This window comes from Heliangelus exortis, chromosome Z, assembly GCF_036169615.1.
Source record: "Heliangelus exortis chromosome Z, bHelExo1.hap1, whole genome shotgun sequence".
Classification (NCBI taxonomy): domain Eukaryota; kingdom Metazoa; phylum Chordata; class Aves; order Apodiformes; family Trochilidae; genus Heliangelus; species Heliangelus exortis.
The window spans coordinates 45,537,498-45,553,340 of NC_092454.1; the positions used below are offsets into that span (position 1 = coordinate 45,537,498).

Sequence of the window (15,843 nt, forward strand, 5' to 3'; positions counted from 1 at the left end):
TCTAGCCTGTTTACAGTTTCACTAGGCTTTTTGTTCCCTATGTTGAATAATTTTGGAAACTGGTTTATTTCAGAGAGTTCTAGCACAAGTTCACTGTCTGCATGTGGTAGCCCTTAGCTGTGTTTTCTGAGAAGCTACTCTTACAGAGAAGAAACATCCAGTCAGACAAACAAAGGAAGTGCTGTCTGGCTCACCACAGTATTTGTGGTATGTGCTAACTGCAGAAATCACACTCTTAATGCATTTTTCTTTGTGGCATAGGGCTACTGAGCAAGTGAAATCGTAGCCAGCTTCTGTCTTCAACTGTGTTTAGAGTTAAACAAGCCAATTCATAACTATTTTCAAAAAAAGCATTGATGTTTGAGTTCTGCAAGAATACAGCCCTCCCTTTCAAATTGCACTCAGACTATTTCAGCAAACTTTTGGTTTGTGAGGGAGAGAGGAAGATGTCTTAAGTGTTAACTCACTTAAAATAGACAAGTGCATCTCTCTGGAATAAACTTTGTGGGAGGAGTATTGGAGAGTGGAGCTGCTCACTACCCTTCAGAAATTTTGCCCTGGACAATGCTGCTTCAAGTATAACAAACACGACTCCTCTGAGTTTCAAGAAAAAAAAGGCAGTTTACTGAAAGCAAAAAATTAATCTTTAGATCTGAGTAAAAGGCAGAGAAGAACTGAACTTGGAAGTGGTAACTCTGAGCAGTGAAAAAATAACTTTGTGGAAGGTATAATGTGACAGTGAAAAAATTACCAGAAAATCAGAGGGTTTTGTGTTTTTTTAAAATCTTTATACATGGAATGGAAGATCAGCACATCGAGTAAAAGGAGAAAAGTTGACTTTTGAAATCAGCAAAAGCTCTAATATCCTTGTTTATTGTTGAAAAAGAAATTAATCCAAAACTTCAAGAATTATTTGCCACAGGATTCCAGAGCATTAACTGTTTTGACTTGATCTCTCTTTCTGGAGTAGCATGTAAAGAGAAAATGGCCTTTGAGACATCCAGCTCTTCTGCTTTCGTGTTTTGTAGCTTTAAACTTTGAAGTCTGCTTTTCAAATTGCAGTGCAGAGTGAACAGAATTGCCTCAGTACAGCAGTTGCTAAGGTCAGGGGGTGGGATTAAAAAAAAATAATTAAAAATCTGCTTCCTTCACCTGGCAGGGGTGGTGATCAATTCTCCACTTTCACCCAGGTTTACTGGGTTGGGAAGATTTGTCTCTGTGTGATCTTAAGCAGCCTTTAATCTTAGAATTACCATCTTTCTGCATCCTCAGGTACCAGAAAACTTCATAAATCTTTCCCTTTGGCAGATGTTAGGTAGATGTTAGGTATTCATTGACTAGTAGGAACAGGTTGGCTGCCTGTGATTTATTTGTTTTTTTGCACAGCCTTCATGACACTGAGAAGTATGTAGAAGCAAGACCAAAGACTAAACTAGAGCAGGAGGAGGAAGGGTGTGAAAAAGCTTTCTGTCTGAACACTTCAAAGAATGCTGTTGTAATCTCTGTAAAATAGATTGGCAGACTCATTTAAAAATTAATCTCAAATGGAATTCCTTAAATTAGAAATAGTGCTCTCACATTTTCTTTTCTTTTTTTTTTTTTTTTTTTTTTTTTTTTAGCATAATAAAATGAATTATAGTAAGGAAGATATGAAAATGGATTCTTTAGTACTAAGAAGGGCTCCATAAGCTATTTACCTACAGCCATTTCTTTCACTACTGTTTCCAATTGGTTGAAAACCTATTATTATTCAGTTGTTATTTCAAATTTTTTGCATTCTGCAGAATTTTGGCAGAATTTAAACTTTCCCAGAAAGTATATTTACCAGCATGTTTCATCTTTACTGTTCTTTGTTTGAGCTTTCTGCTTCTGCTTATACTTGCATCACTACTATTGCATTATTTTTTTCTTACAGAAGTACACGGCATTTCAGTTAGAAACTGCTAGTGTTATATGTGACTGTAGTTTTCTGACATAATTTCTTTTCAATTAGGTGAAAATGAAATCCTTGAAACTCTATACAATATTGCAAGCAAGAACAAGATTTGGAGGTCTTACATAGGCATGGGTTATTACAACTGCTCAGTGCCTCAGCCCATTGCACGCAATTTGCTGGAGAATGCAGGATGGTAACGTACCACATTTTCTTTGTAAATGTATGTGTATAAATATATGTTTATATTTTACCTTATAAGTAAGCATAGGCAAATAGACCTCAGACCTATATTTTTTTACTAGTTCTTTTGTGTGTTTGATATTGGTGTGTAAGTGTAGAAGCTGAAGCTAGAGAGGAAAAAAAAACACTTTTAACTTTAACATACCTTTTTTCTGTGAAATATTTCATTGATTTTTTTGACTTCTGATCACAGCGCTTATTATACCAGAAGAAGAAGATTTGCTTGCTTTAAGGAAACACACAGACTTAAACTCCTAAACTGAAGTAATTATTTCCTAACTTCTGCCTAAGTTTAGATGTGCTCCTCCTTCACTGGTATATGTAGTTTTTAGTGGAGACAGTTAAATGTTGTGCATATACTCTAATGAAATACTATGCATATACTCTGATTATGGTTGTTTAATGAGGGATCCTTGAAAAAGTAAAAGGTTTTTCTGATGGTATTTCTTTCTTGATATTTTAAAACTGGAGGCTTTCATGAGATTGAATGTATATCCATAAAATATATTCTTGTCTGAACAAATAGTGAACGGGTGCCTGAAAGCAGGTCATCAGCGGTACTTGATCATTCATTTAAGAAGGGGATGAGAATTTTGTACCTTATATTTACCCAGCTGATGTTTCGGTTCTTTAGAATAAGCAAAAGAATAGTCTGTCTGACAGACTTGAATGGGAATGTTATTGGTTAGGGTTGTTTTTTCTTTTACTTAAATGTAAAAAGGCAAATATTCTAATGCACTGATTTGTATCTCATGAACAGCATTAATCTAAATAATGGGGTTTTGCCTCTTGATGGACTTTTCCTGATGAAGGCCCCAAGGCATGATCATAGATACTCATTTAAAATTGACATTTCTCTAAAGAACTGCAACTCAGAAAGGATGCAAGAGGAAAAATAATCTACTGTGGAGTCTGATTTTCCAACAATCTGAATGCAAATTGTATCCTGCATTGTCTCATTTGGTTTACAAGTTCCCATATCTCCAGTCATCCTTTTTTTGGTACTGTATTAAAATAATAACTGTCATCTTTATTACTGGAGTAATTAGGTAATTATAGAATAATTTTTCTTAGTAAAAGCAGTATTAAAAGTTTTTATATGTATTTAAAAGCTCCACCCAACCGAAGAGTCAAATTAGTCAGTGTAAAAAGCCTTTAGCTACTGTAAGCCTTTAGCTACAGCTTTAGCTGTAAAAAGCTACTTAGAGACTACTTTTTGTCCTTGAGTTGCCATAAATAGGTCTGTGTATCTGTAGACCTTCCAGTCTGTGTATTGTTATTGTCTGCTCTATTTGTGTGCGCCTCAAAGTTTTTAACTGGTGAAAAAGTTGCACCGTTTGCACATAAGGGTTCTGTGCAGTACATCTATACAAAGTTTCACTTGGCCTTATCCCCACATACTTTTTGCAACATATGCAATCTGAATATTTCTGTTCAGTGTTAATGAAGCAACTTGGAGAATCTATCCAGAGATCTGTTCTTGGAATGTCCAGTGAAGTCAAACTAGATGGCTAAAAGTTAAATTTTTTAGATGTCTAAAGGGAAGGACATGATGCTTGCTAGCAAGGAGGCTTAGGTGTGTGTGTGTATGTGTGCAAAAGCAGCTGTCCAGGGGTTACAGAAGGTGTTCAAGAAATCAAACCTCTCCTCAGATATTCTGTGTAACACATCCCATGCTAACAGACTTCATGTTGCATCTCCAAGGGAAATGCTGCAGGTGCTCACTGGTTTTCGTCAGTTCTGCCTCTCTCCGTTACTCATACTTTCTCATTGCTTGGTTATTTGTTAGAGCAAGGCTTGAAATGGAATTCAGTGTGAGTTTGTAAAAGATTATTTTTGGAAGACTGTGAACATGAAAGTGAAGTACTTGATAGTATTTAGGACACTTGCTAGGAGGGGCAGGAGGGGTAGATCTAAATGTATTTTTTGCCAAATGAGACTACTGACACACTGTATTCTTTAGAAGATTACCACCAAAGTCTTTCCAAATATCAGATTTCTGTTAAGAGAATACTCAACACTGTTGGAGTTCCAGAAGTTTTTGAAGCATTTGGACAGTGTTTGATAAGACCTCTCTTCACAATGAAAGCTGAAAAGTTTGATTACTCTGAGATAAAACTCTTTGACTAAAACTGTGCCCTTCTCAGTGCTTGGGAAGTCAGCATGCAGGAATTTCTTGCATTAGGAGCTTTAGAAAAGCATAGATGTCCTTTTCTTTGAAGTCTGAATCCCATTTTATCTACCTCTCTATTTGTGAAAGAAACTATTTCAGCAAACTGGAGGTAGATGTTTTTCAGATAATATTTTATACAAAGAACATTTTGATTGGAAGTTAAGAGAACTAGCAGAGAAATTTCTCTTGTGGACTTCAAATGCTGCAGTTAAAATCCCAATCTCCTATGAAGGATCTGACTTAGTCACAGATGTAGAGGATAGGGATCCTTCAGTTTAAATCCTTGATTTCTTTTTGCTCTTGGTTACTGTCTGATAGCACTTCCTTGTTTTTAGCAATCTGTGACTAACTCCAGGTGGGAGTCTTAGGAGTATTTTTCATACACTAGTTCGTTGATATTAGCAAAAATACTAGCTTGTTTTTTCCAAACAATTAGATAGCAGGTTAATGTATAACTTTCTTTATCTTGAGATATCAACTCTAAAGTAAAGGCAGAAAGGGTTTATTTTGAGGCATACTACCAATGACTTTCAGTACAGACCTCTCAAATGTATGAGGGATTTTTCTCCTGGTATGGATGTGCAGTCCTTATTCTGCTGCACTCTCCATATTAACACATTAATGACATTTTTTCGCACCCAATGTGCTCAGCTCTTTCCCTTGTGTAGCATATCAGATTAACTCTGTGCCCTGCCATCAGTGTAAATAAACAAGTGAAGATCTGAAGACTATTTGGTTTCAAAAATCAGCTTTATATGTAGGCATTTTAACATATATATCAAAAAACTGGAGTGTTTATTTTAAGGTCTTAAATGGATTGAGAATCAAGGCCTTTCAAGTCACACTAATATCATACAATGGAGCATGATGCAGAGGTCTCCAAAGTACAGTTCAGATATTAAATGTATAAGAATAAAATACCTGTACCAAGAACACCTGCAATCTTCACATCAGTGGTGTAACATTAAATGTAGTAACTAGTAGCACTGAGCATTTATGCATTGCATTCTGAAAACTACTACATACTGTGCAAAAAATCTAATATAAATTATACACAGATGTTTTCCACATAAATCTTCACAAGCAACTAAAAGCTGTGCCAAATTGGCAGTAAGTTCAATGTTCATGCTTTGGTTGGAATCTGGCACATCTCCATGCCCTATCATAAAACTATCTAGCTTTCTCAAACTTGTGGATAAGATACTGTTTTAGGAACACCCTTATAACTGCTCTTCAGAGTTTCATAAAGTGCCAAGTAATGTATCTGCAACTCTATATCCACTATGGCATTTGGGAATTGTACAGGCTGGATAGAATTTTGTAGTTGGTGGCTCCCAGTTGTACAGCTTTACTCTAGTATCTCTACACTGCAATATTTAAATTGAATACAGCTGGCATATTTTGGTTTGTTTTGTGAAATCCATAGAAGCCAGATAATTGAAAAAAAAAAAGTATTTGTGACTGTATTTGAATTTCAGTTTTCCATTTTTGTCAGATTCATTCTTTTTTTTTTTTTTTTTTTCTGTGGCTGATATATGGTGGTGTCAAATTTCACTGGTGGCACATCCTTACTACAAGTCAATTTCATCATATTGTCAGATCTCAGGAAGAATATTATGTATATCTGAAATTCCAAGATTGATTTTAGCTTATGCCATCACATGACATCAGTCTTGCAAATTACTGCTTACTGCACTTACTACTGAACTCCAGAAGGCCAAACACTGCTCAAGAAGTCCTTCTGGACTTCTTTTAGGTTAGAAGGGGTGTGACTCCACCAGTCAATTTCCCTTTCACTGTCCCTAATACTTCTTAGTCTCTCTACCTCCTCCTTGAGCTCTGCCACCAGGCACAGCAAGTCATTCACCTGCTCGCATCGCACACAGACCCTGCTCACACTGTCCTGTGGTGCTAACACCAGGCTCAAACACTACGCAGCCAGAGGCCTGAACAGCTACATCCATCCTGGTGTTCCTCTTAAGGGTTTCCATCTGTGTGGACACACCTTTCATCTTAGCAGTAACAGCTTTTGCTTTTTTGGAAACCATTGCTCTTTCAAGAGAGGTGGGAGGTGGCTGTGCCCCTCCTGCTTGCCCTGCCTGTGCGAACTGCCTCGCTAACTGCCCTGCCACATTCCTGTTTGCCCGCTCCTGTTCGCGTGTAGTTGGGTTGCTTGCCACAAAGGTATTTCTTCCTTTTAATTTTAAACTCATTGGTACTGGACTGGAATGATGTGCAGAACTTCCACTTCAACAAATCTAAGCAGAAGAGGCGAGTGTTTTGAATGGGAGACAGTTTAGTGTGCTTTTCAGGAACGTGATAGATGTAAAATTTTACCATAGAAATTACTTTTAAAGAGCTTCCTTCTAATGTAATGTAGACTCAAGAAGAAGTCAGAGTGCAGACAAAAGCCAACTCTTCATTCAAGAAATTGCAGAGAAGTAGAATTAATGTATTTAAAGCTTCAGAAGTAGAGACAGTGCCAAACAATCTTCAAAAAGGAAACCAGCCAAACAAGAGGCCCAACAAAAACCAAACCAAAAAGAGAAGTGTTTAAAGAGATTTTTTTAAAGTTATAAAAGGTGTCTTTTCCTGTACAAATTTTAAACTTTATTCACTGTAATTTGCAGTAATACTAGAATTCAGAATATCTTAGTTGAATTTTTTCCACCCTTTCCAAAACTGGTTGGTTTCACTTCCAGTTTTTCTACCATTCAAAAGCATAAAATTGAAATCTTAAAGTCCCCTTACTTCTTATTTGCAGTGTACTATTTTATTTGAGAGTGTACTACCCCAGCTGTGTGGGGTAGTATTGACATTCAAGAGAACAGTCAAATTAGCATGTGTGTAGTGGCAGTTTAACAACAGATTTATTTATTTATTTTACTACAATGGAAAACCACCTTCATTTTAATAAAATAATTTGAGCATGAGCTATATGTGGAAATTCTTGAGGTTTTTTAAATAGGTTTTGGGTAACTGATTCGAGTGGTATGCTTTGAAGCATCCATTACAAAGTCTATCTACATTACATATGATAAAATCTTAAAAAAAGGGGTTCTCATCAAGTAAGGAGTTGTGAACGTGACTCACCTCTTAAGAAAGATGCTTTGTCTTTGAAAACCAAAAAGAGAATTTTATTGCACATGAACAGCTACAACTTTATTATTCTTTAGCAAAATACCTTTCTCATTTTGCATTGGTCCCTAATTAGTAATGTTTTATTGTACAATATGACCAATATGAAATGAACAATAAAGCCAGTACACTCATCTTTAATTAAAGTCTTAACTCTGTTAACTGATTTTTTTGGCAAGTACTAACCAATGGTTCTTGATTTTAGTTTTCTTCTCTTGCACTATGTATTTCCCTAATGCATTTCAATTAATCATTTAATTCAGGTTAGTATTTTTATAATTCCTTCTGAAAATTATAATGCAAAAAAACAACCCCACTTTTAGCTGAAGTAAAATGAGGAAATAAGATTGTTAACTTCAAGTACCGAGGAATTTCTTATATTAAACTTGGAAGTGTCAGCCTCACCTCCATCCCTGGAAAGGTGATGAAACAACTCATTCTTGGTGCTGTCTCCAGGGACATAAAGGACAAGAGGCTTATCGGGATCAATCAGTGTGGTTTTACTAAGGGGAAGTCATGTCTGACCAACCTGAAAGCCTTCTATGAGGATGTAACTAGGTGGATGGATGATGGCAGAGCAGTAGACAGAGGTTATCTTGATTTCCGGAAGGTATTTGACACTGTCTCCCTCAGCATTCTTGGAGCTAAACTGAAGCATGGCCTGGATGATCGGGCAGTGAGGTGGATTGGGAGCTGGTTGAAAGGACAGAAGCCAGAGGGTTGTAGTCAATGGGATGGAGTCTAGCTGGAAGTCTCTTTCTAGTGGAGTCCCTCAAGGGTCAATACTGGGACCAGTGCTGTTCAATATATTTATTGATGATCTGGATGAGGGAGTCGAGTGTATTATCAGCAAGTTTGCTGATGACACAAAACTGGGAGAAGTGGCTGACACCCCAGAAGGCTGTGCTGCCATTCAGAGGGACCTGGAGAGTTGGGCAGGGAGAAATTTAATAAAACACAACAAGGGCAAGTGTAAAGTCTTGCATCTGGGAAAGAACAACCCCAGCTACCAGTACAGGTTGGGGACTGAGCTGTCAGAGAGCAGTGTAGAGGAAGGGGACCTGGGGGTGCTGGTGGATGGAAGGATGACCATGAGCCAACAATGTGCCCTGGTGGCCAAGAAGGCCAATGGCATCCTGGGGTGCATTAGAAGGGGGGTGGTTAGTTGGTCGAGAGAGGTTCTGCTCCCCCTGTACTCTGCCCTGGTGAGGCCACATCTGGAATATTGTGTCCAGTTCTGGGCCCTTCAGTTCTAGAAGGACAGAGAACTGCTTGAGAGTCCAGTGCAGAGTGACCAAGATGATTAAGGGAGTGGAACATCTCCCTTATGAGGAAAGGCTGAGAGAGCTGGATCTCTAGCTTGAAGAAGAAGAGAATGAGGGGTGACTTCATTATTGTTTATAAATATGTAAAGGGCTACTGCCAGGAGGACAGAGCCAGGCTCTTCTCAGTGATGTCCAATGGCAGGACTAGGGGCAACAGAACCATAAGAGGTTCCACATAAATAAAAAGAAGTACTGTGAGAGTGTCAGAGCACTTGAATGGGCTGCCCAGGGAGGTTGTGGAGTCTCCTTCTCTGGACACATTCAAAGTCCACCTGGACACATTCCTGTGTAACCTGCCATAGGTGACCCTGTTCTGGCAGGGGGGTTGGACCAGATGATCTTGGGCCTACAGAAAAGCTGGGACAGGGCTTTTTACACAGGTGTATAGTGAGAGGACAAGGGGAAATGGTTTCATACTAGAAGAGGGGAGATTTAGGCTGGACAGGAGGAAAAAATTCTTTCCTGTGAGAGTGGTGAGATGCTGGAATGGCTTGCCTGAACAAGTTGTGGCTGCCCCATCTCTTGAGTGTTCAAGGCCAGATTGGATATGGCCTTGAGCAGTCTGGTCTAGTGGAAGGTGTCCCTGTCTATGAGGGGGGTTGGAACTTTGTGATCTCTATGGTACTTTCCAACCCTAGCCATTTTATGGTTCTATGATCTCTCAAGTACCTTTCCAATCCCTAATTTTCCGTGATTCTGTGAAATGCATTATTCATGCAAAGAAGTTGGGAATAATTATTTCTGTTGGCAAGGGGACAAGTCAGAAAACAAATCTGTATACTCCCATACTGAAATTTTATCTGACATTGAAAACTAGATTCAGAAGCAGTGGAGAAAAAAAATTAAATTATTACTGAGATGAGCAGTGCAGCATAGGACATGGTCTCACTTGTGAAATGTATAGTTAAGTGTATTATGACAAGTAGCTTAATGTTAGACTTGGCTAAGAAGCAGGAAAAACCTTCTATATGTGGGAAAATCATTAATATTTATCTAATTTGATAAATAGCTCTTTCTTTCTATCACTGAACTGAACCAAACTGAACTGAACTGAACTCCACATGTGTGGAATTTGTGCAGTTGTATCATTTAAATACATGAGCATCACATATCACATTTTGAGTTCACTTACTGAGTGCTTTCTTTCCAGCTCCTCCATCCTTTTTCACAGCTTTCTCTCTGAGCTCCTCTGTTGCATTATTATTTTATTGCTTCTCTCGTCTTGCCATATTCCACAGGTTCTGCATCTTTTTCTTTAAAAGTCTTTGTTGCTCACCTACTATGGATTTTATTTGACTTACTCTGTGCTTCCAGAATCTTCAGGATCTCTTTAAAGATTGTACTTTCACCCATAAGTATTTTTTTAAAGTTTAGGGCTTATTATCACCCTTTCAGGAAACAAACTGAATTTTTTTTCCATTGTGAGGAAACAGGGACCATGAGTGTCCTCATTTATCACTTGTTTCTGGCTGCTACTCTGAATTCAAATTGGCATAAAACCTGTCCTGAAATACCATGGAATCCAGTACCCAGATTTCCAGCAGTGAGAGGAGACTCTTATCTCTGTTCTTGCACTTTATTCCTGACCCATGCTGCTTTGTTTTTCTGGACTGTTGTAATAGAATGTTTCCCTTGGATTTCTGCCTTTTCTAAGGAATTGCTTACTCGCCTCCACTGGTTTTCTTTTTGTTTTTCTTTTAACAAGCAAGACTCAGATCAGTCTCACTTCCCTCCACTACTACATACGGAAATTTTCATTTCTCTAGAAGTTTCATATTCCTGATCTTGACCCTGAAAAATGCTGAGTTTCTTTCATCCCGTAAGGCTGAAAAAGACTTGGCAAGTGAAGGGCTTCAGACACAGTGTTGAAAAATAATGGCAATACCTAGATATGGTTGAACTAAGAATTCTCATGTGAATATTGTGACCTGAGTCAGTTCTCCCACTCTCAGTGCCCCCTTTGCCTTGATGCACTCACACGTCTGATTTAAGTAATTTCTCTTTTCAGAGTGGTGAAATAGAATAGTAGAAATGTCAGAGTCCATCCCAGAAAAGGAAATATTCTCAAGCACTAAAAATAACTGTTTTCTCAACAAATCTTCATGTTAGGGAATTATGCTTTACAACTTACTTTTCCTGTGGCATAGATCAGTTACATATTGGCATAATTCTGTTACACATTTCTGTTTCTAGATCCAAACTCAGAATTCTTTTCTTACAGGGTTACCCAGTATACTCCTTACCAACCTGAGGTGTCCCAGGGCAGGCTGGAGAGCCTGCTAAACTACCAGACTATGGTGTGTGATATCACAGGGATGGATGTGGCTAATGCATCTTTACTGGATGAGGGAACAGCTGCTGCAGAAGCCATGCAACTGTGTCACAGGTACTGCATTTACATGCATGGTTAAATCACAGCAGAAAGGAATTCTGGAGTTTGAAAGATACCTCTGGTGCGTAGGCATGGATGAGTGGGATGTAGTTGAGTGTGGCCTTTCACCAAGCAGAAGACTAAGCCACTGTAGCCCACATCATTAAGCCCCCAGAAAAGTTCCAAGAGTTGATGTAAATGTGTAACTCAGCCATGTAAGGTATTAGAAACTTAAGGGAGTTGGGACCAGAGAAAAATCCAGAGAAAAGAAGATTATTATCCTTGATGGAGGACTGTCAGGTTAGATAATACTTAAGAAGTCTGGACCCAAGTCTGTGGGCCCTGATGTGATGCACCCATGAGTGCTGAGGGAGCTGCCTGATGTTATTGCAAGGTTGCTCTTAGTTATCTTCAAAAAAACTTGGCAATTGAGAAAGGTACCTCAGCACTGGAGGAACCATATGTCACCCTTGTCTTCAGGAGGGGCAGGAATGAGGATGAAGTGAACTGCCATCTGGTTGGCCTCACCTCAGTAGCTCAATGATGATGGAACAACTACTAGTCCTGGAAACCATCTCCAGTGATATGGAGGGCAGGAAGCTTATCAGGAGTCACCAGCATGGATTCACACAGGGGAAGTCATGCTTGACCAACCTGATAACTTTCTACAATTAAGTGACTGGCTTGGTGAGTGAGAAGAGTGCTTGTTGTCTACCTAGACAGTGTCCCTGAACTCCTCACAGAGAAGCTGAGTAAATATGGGCAGGATGAGATGAGAGTGAGGACAGCTGAAAAACTGGTGTATTTTTTTTTCCAGTAGTGGTTAAAAGGAGCTTTAAAAACTGATGATTACATTATTCCCAAGTTGCTAAAAGTGAAACTGTAAATGGTATGTCCATTACTTTTAGGGATCTGTATTGTAGGGGTATTTGAAAGGGATCTGCAAATCAAATGACATCTGAAAGATGACTGAAGGTAGGACCATCTACCAGGAAAGAGATTACACAGCAGAGACTGTGTTGTAACTTGTGAGTTTGAAGCATCAGTCTGACATAGTCATGTTTACCAAAGAAAACCAAGCAGTTGTCTTAGTCTTCATTTTAATAGGTTGAGTGTTTTTGCTTTTGTTTTTGTTTTATCCAGGGCAACAGTGAAAATCTTTAGTAAAGACTGCAGTTATATTCCTTTAAAAGAGTGTGTGTGTGTGTGTGTGTAGGCATTTCTGCAGCTTCCTAAAATGGATCCTTCTGTTTCATACTGTGTTTTAATTCTTGTCATGTATGAACTCATTTGAGTGCCCAAAATGAGCTTTCTTAATTTAAATGGACCAGAACCTTCGTTCAGTCATTCATTTGATTTGGTTATGATAACCAAAATTTACAACTGCATTTTAACTTAGGAAAACTCACATCCAGAAAACAGATTAATTTTATGTCAATGGAAAATAATACATTCTTGATATGTAACCCTTATTTTTTTTCTATTTTTTTCTAACAGGCACAACAAAAGAAGGAAGTTCTATGTAGATGCCCGATGTCACCCTCAAACCATAGCAGTGGTCCAAACTAGAGCCAAGTAATGTTTTTCTCCATTTTCCACTGTATCTTTTCATTTGCATTGATTTTTTTGATTGCAGATTTTTTATCTGTGCTTCTTCACTATATACCTGTCATTTTTGGAATGTAGGATTATGCTTTTTTTTGCCAAATAAAGGCAGAAATCTGTTAACATTTGGTGTTGCTTCTACTTTGCCATTAAATACAACTGAAAAATAATTAAATGTGTTTAAAAAGAGACTAAACATCTGATAAAAAGAAAATATTTCATTTTCTCCTGAAGTTGTTTGCACAAATATATACATTCTGTTATTGAATCCAGTCTGGTCAACTTTTTAAACTAGGAAGGCAGTTACCATAGCTAACAAAACCTCTCTTCTAAAGAGAGCTAAATCCATTTTAGATTTACAGTCTAAAGTAATCATTTTCTAAAAATATGACTTGGTAATCAAAGAAACATGCTAGAGCAGAAAAATGTTGATATCAAGTAACTTATGCTCTGCTTTGCTCCATGTTTCTGATGCTGATATCAAATGCAGCTATTCTTCAGTACTATATATTGGGACATGAAATTCAGTCAGCCTATGGTGCAGAGAGGTTCATCTCTCTGCAAGTTAAAAAAAGTCTCTGAATAAAAAAAAATATAAAAAAAAGAAACAAAGTCATATCTAATGCCATGAGCACGTTAAATTAAGTATCAGTCCAAGTCAGGAAGTGGCTTGAATATGTTGTCTTCTGCATGTTTTTATTTTCCAGTTATACAGGTGTTATTATTGAGCTTCAGTTACCTCATAAGATGGATTTCAGTGGGAAGGATGTTAGTGGAGTATTATTTCAGTATCCAGACACTGAAGGGAAGGTGGAGGATTTCTCTGAACTTGTTGAAAGAGCTCATCAGAATGGGGTAAGATAAATTTTATAGACCTTGCAGATTTCAGTCTGGGCCCTCAAACAGCCATTGTCATAAAAATTGAGTATTACATGGGATGCAGTCTGAAGTATTGCTCTCCAGCTCCATGCAGTTCCTAAGCATTACAACCATTGCACCTCATCTCTGTGCCAGGAGTATGGAACTGTTTGAAGCTGTATCTTGTTCAGCATTTGCTCCCATGCAAACACTGTTCCTTCAGAAAAGAGGGTGACTGCTCTGTACACTTCTGTTCTCAGGCTCTTGCTTGCTGTGCTACTGATCTTCTGGCACTCTGTATTCTGAAGCCTCCTGGAGAATTTGGGGCAGATGTTGTCCTGGGGAACTCCCAGAGGTTTGGTGTGCCACTCTGTTACGGGGGACCTCATGCAGCATTCTTTGCTGTCAAGGAAAGTCTTGTGAGAATGATGCCAGGCAGAATGGTGGGTGTTACAAGGTAAGAGTGCTGTCTTCAGGGGAAAAAAAAATTAAACACATTATGGTCGTCCTATGCAGCCTCTATGAATAACAGCTGACCCTGTTGAGGTACCATGCTCCTTTTTTCTTGAAAACTGGGAGAATAATTTCATCAACATTTTGAATGTGGATGAAATGTCTAACCAGGAATACTAGAACTACTACTAATTATATTTTTGAAGACTATGTATTTTTGGCATAGAAATTCACGAGGTTCCTGTCAGCCCTTTTCTCCAGTCTATCATGGTTCCTCTGGAAGGACTGATGATAAGTTAAACTGTATAGTCAAAGCCCCAAACAAATGCTAGAATAAAAATTTATTTAATATCATAAGACTTGTACACAAGTACTAGAGTCAGGTTGTCCAACTATTCAAATCCCCACATTTGCACATAGACATATATATATAAGTATATATATGTTGTTCATTTATTTTGGTTACTCACTGGAAGGTTTTCATAGGTTGGCTCATACCTCTCCACTTCTAAAATGTTAGGAACCCTACAAAATGCCCTTTTAAAGAATGGGGTCATCCAAGCCCCTTCAGTGATCACATACAACCTTGTGTGACAGGTTTTTTTTTAACAAAAAAACCTCAACATGCTCTGAGTTGATTTTGTTGGAAAAGGTGCTGCCTTCTCAGTGTTTGTTCAAATTAAGTTCTGGGTTCAGTTAAAAAAGTTGCAATAATCTGTAGGATTTTTAAGGCAAATAAATTTCAGTGTTGCATGCTTAGAAGAATTACTCTGTGCTTTACCTGACTGGTCTTGTTTGCCAGAATCAGAATTCTAGAGACTCTAGTCTCAATTTCTGTTTGGTGATAATGCTGACTTCATGCTCTGATCTCTCAAGCACCTGTCCATCTCTGAGGATGGTTTTGGGTTAGCACGCAGAGAGCCCAAAATCTTAAATTACTGTAATTTTAAAGCAAAATAAGCAACATTTTTGCTTGTCACTTAGAGATGCAAATGGAAAGGAAGTGTATCGACTTGCTTTGCAAACACGAGAGCAGCATATCAGGAGGGATAAAGCTACCAGCAACATCTGCACAGCACAGGTAATTTGTCATGCTTTATTGTCAGCAATGGAAAGGCACAGCTGAAACCATGAGATTATAGTTCTGACATTGCAGTAATTTGGGTCAGCTTTACTTTTGAGAGGTTTTGCTAGAAAAATTAATGTCATTGAAATATTCTGGTGTTTATGTTTGAGTCCTTTAAAAAATGGAACCCTGCTTGAGAAGAGGTGTTTGCTTTAATAAAGGCTTAAGCCCTGAATTCCTGCAGTGTCATGAGTCTATCTGTCTCAAAGGGTGGATGCTACTGAGTAGTGCTGTGTTTGTTACAGATGAAACAGATCTCTTAATAAAATGGAAAGAAATTCTAATGGTCTGAAATTGCCTGCTCAAGGCAAAAAGATACAAATAGCCTTTTTTAGATTCTGAAACTACTTATTCAAATTGTAACAACTTATATTTTTGGCTATGTCATTTGATGCAAAATGATTACATTGCCAAAGAGCTATCTTTACAGGAAAATACCTTGATTGAATAAGTTATGAACCAATATTGTTATCTTCAGCATGCCTCCACTGTTAGACATGTTCCTAATTTTTTCTTTTCCTGTCAATACTCTGGTAATGCTCTTAGTGTTGTGTTGGACTGTGTAGAGGGTATGTTAATATTAAAACAAGATTTATTATTTTTTACTCATGAGATACT

At 38.0% G+C, this 15,843-nt stretch overlaps 1 protein-coding gene across 2 annotated transcripts in view; it reads left to right on the top strand.

The window, feature by feature from the left end:
• GLDC (glycine decarboxylase) overlaps window positions 1–15,843 on the top strand; it is a 43,940-nt gene that overhangs the window by 6,594 nt on the left and 21,503 nt on the right. The window contains exons 1-7 of one of the 2 annotated variants that reach the window (XM_071731902.1): window positions 1,209–1,272; window positions 1,966–2,129; window positions 11,034–11,198; window positions 12,681–12,758; window positions 13,496–13,643; window positions 13,907–14,103; window positions 15,084–15,180. In XM_071731902.1, coding sequence (XP_071588003.1) covers window positions 2,065–2,129; window positions 11,034–11,198; window positions 12,681–12,758; window positions 13,496–13,643; window positions 13,907–14,103; window positions 15,084–15,180 — 750 coding nt within the window. In that variant the 5' untranslated portion in view covers window positions 1,209–1,272; window positions 1,966–2,064. Of the gene's footprint in view, window positions 1–1,208; window positions 1,273–1,965; window positions 2,130–11,033; window positions 11,199–12,680; window positions 12,759–13,495; window positions 13,644–13,906; window positions 14,104–15,083; window positions 15,181–15,843 lie in introns of those variants that run through there. The other variant, XM_071731901.1, reaches the window with a different exon arrangement.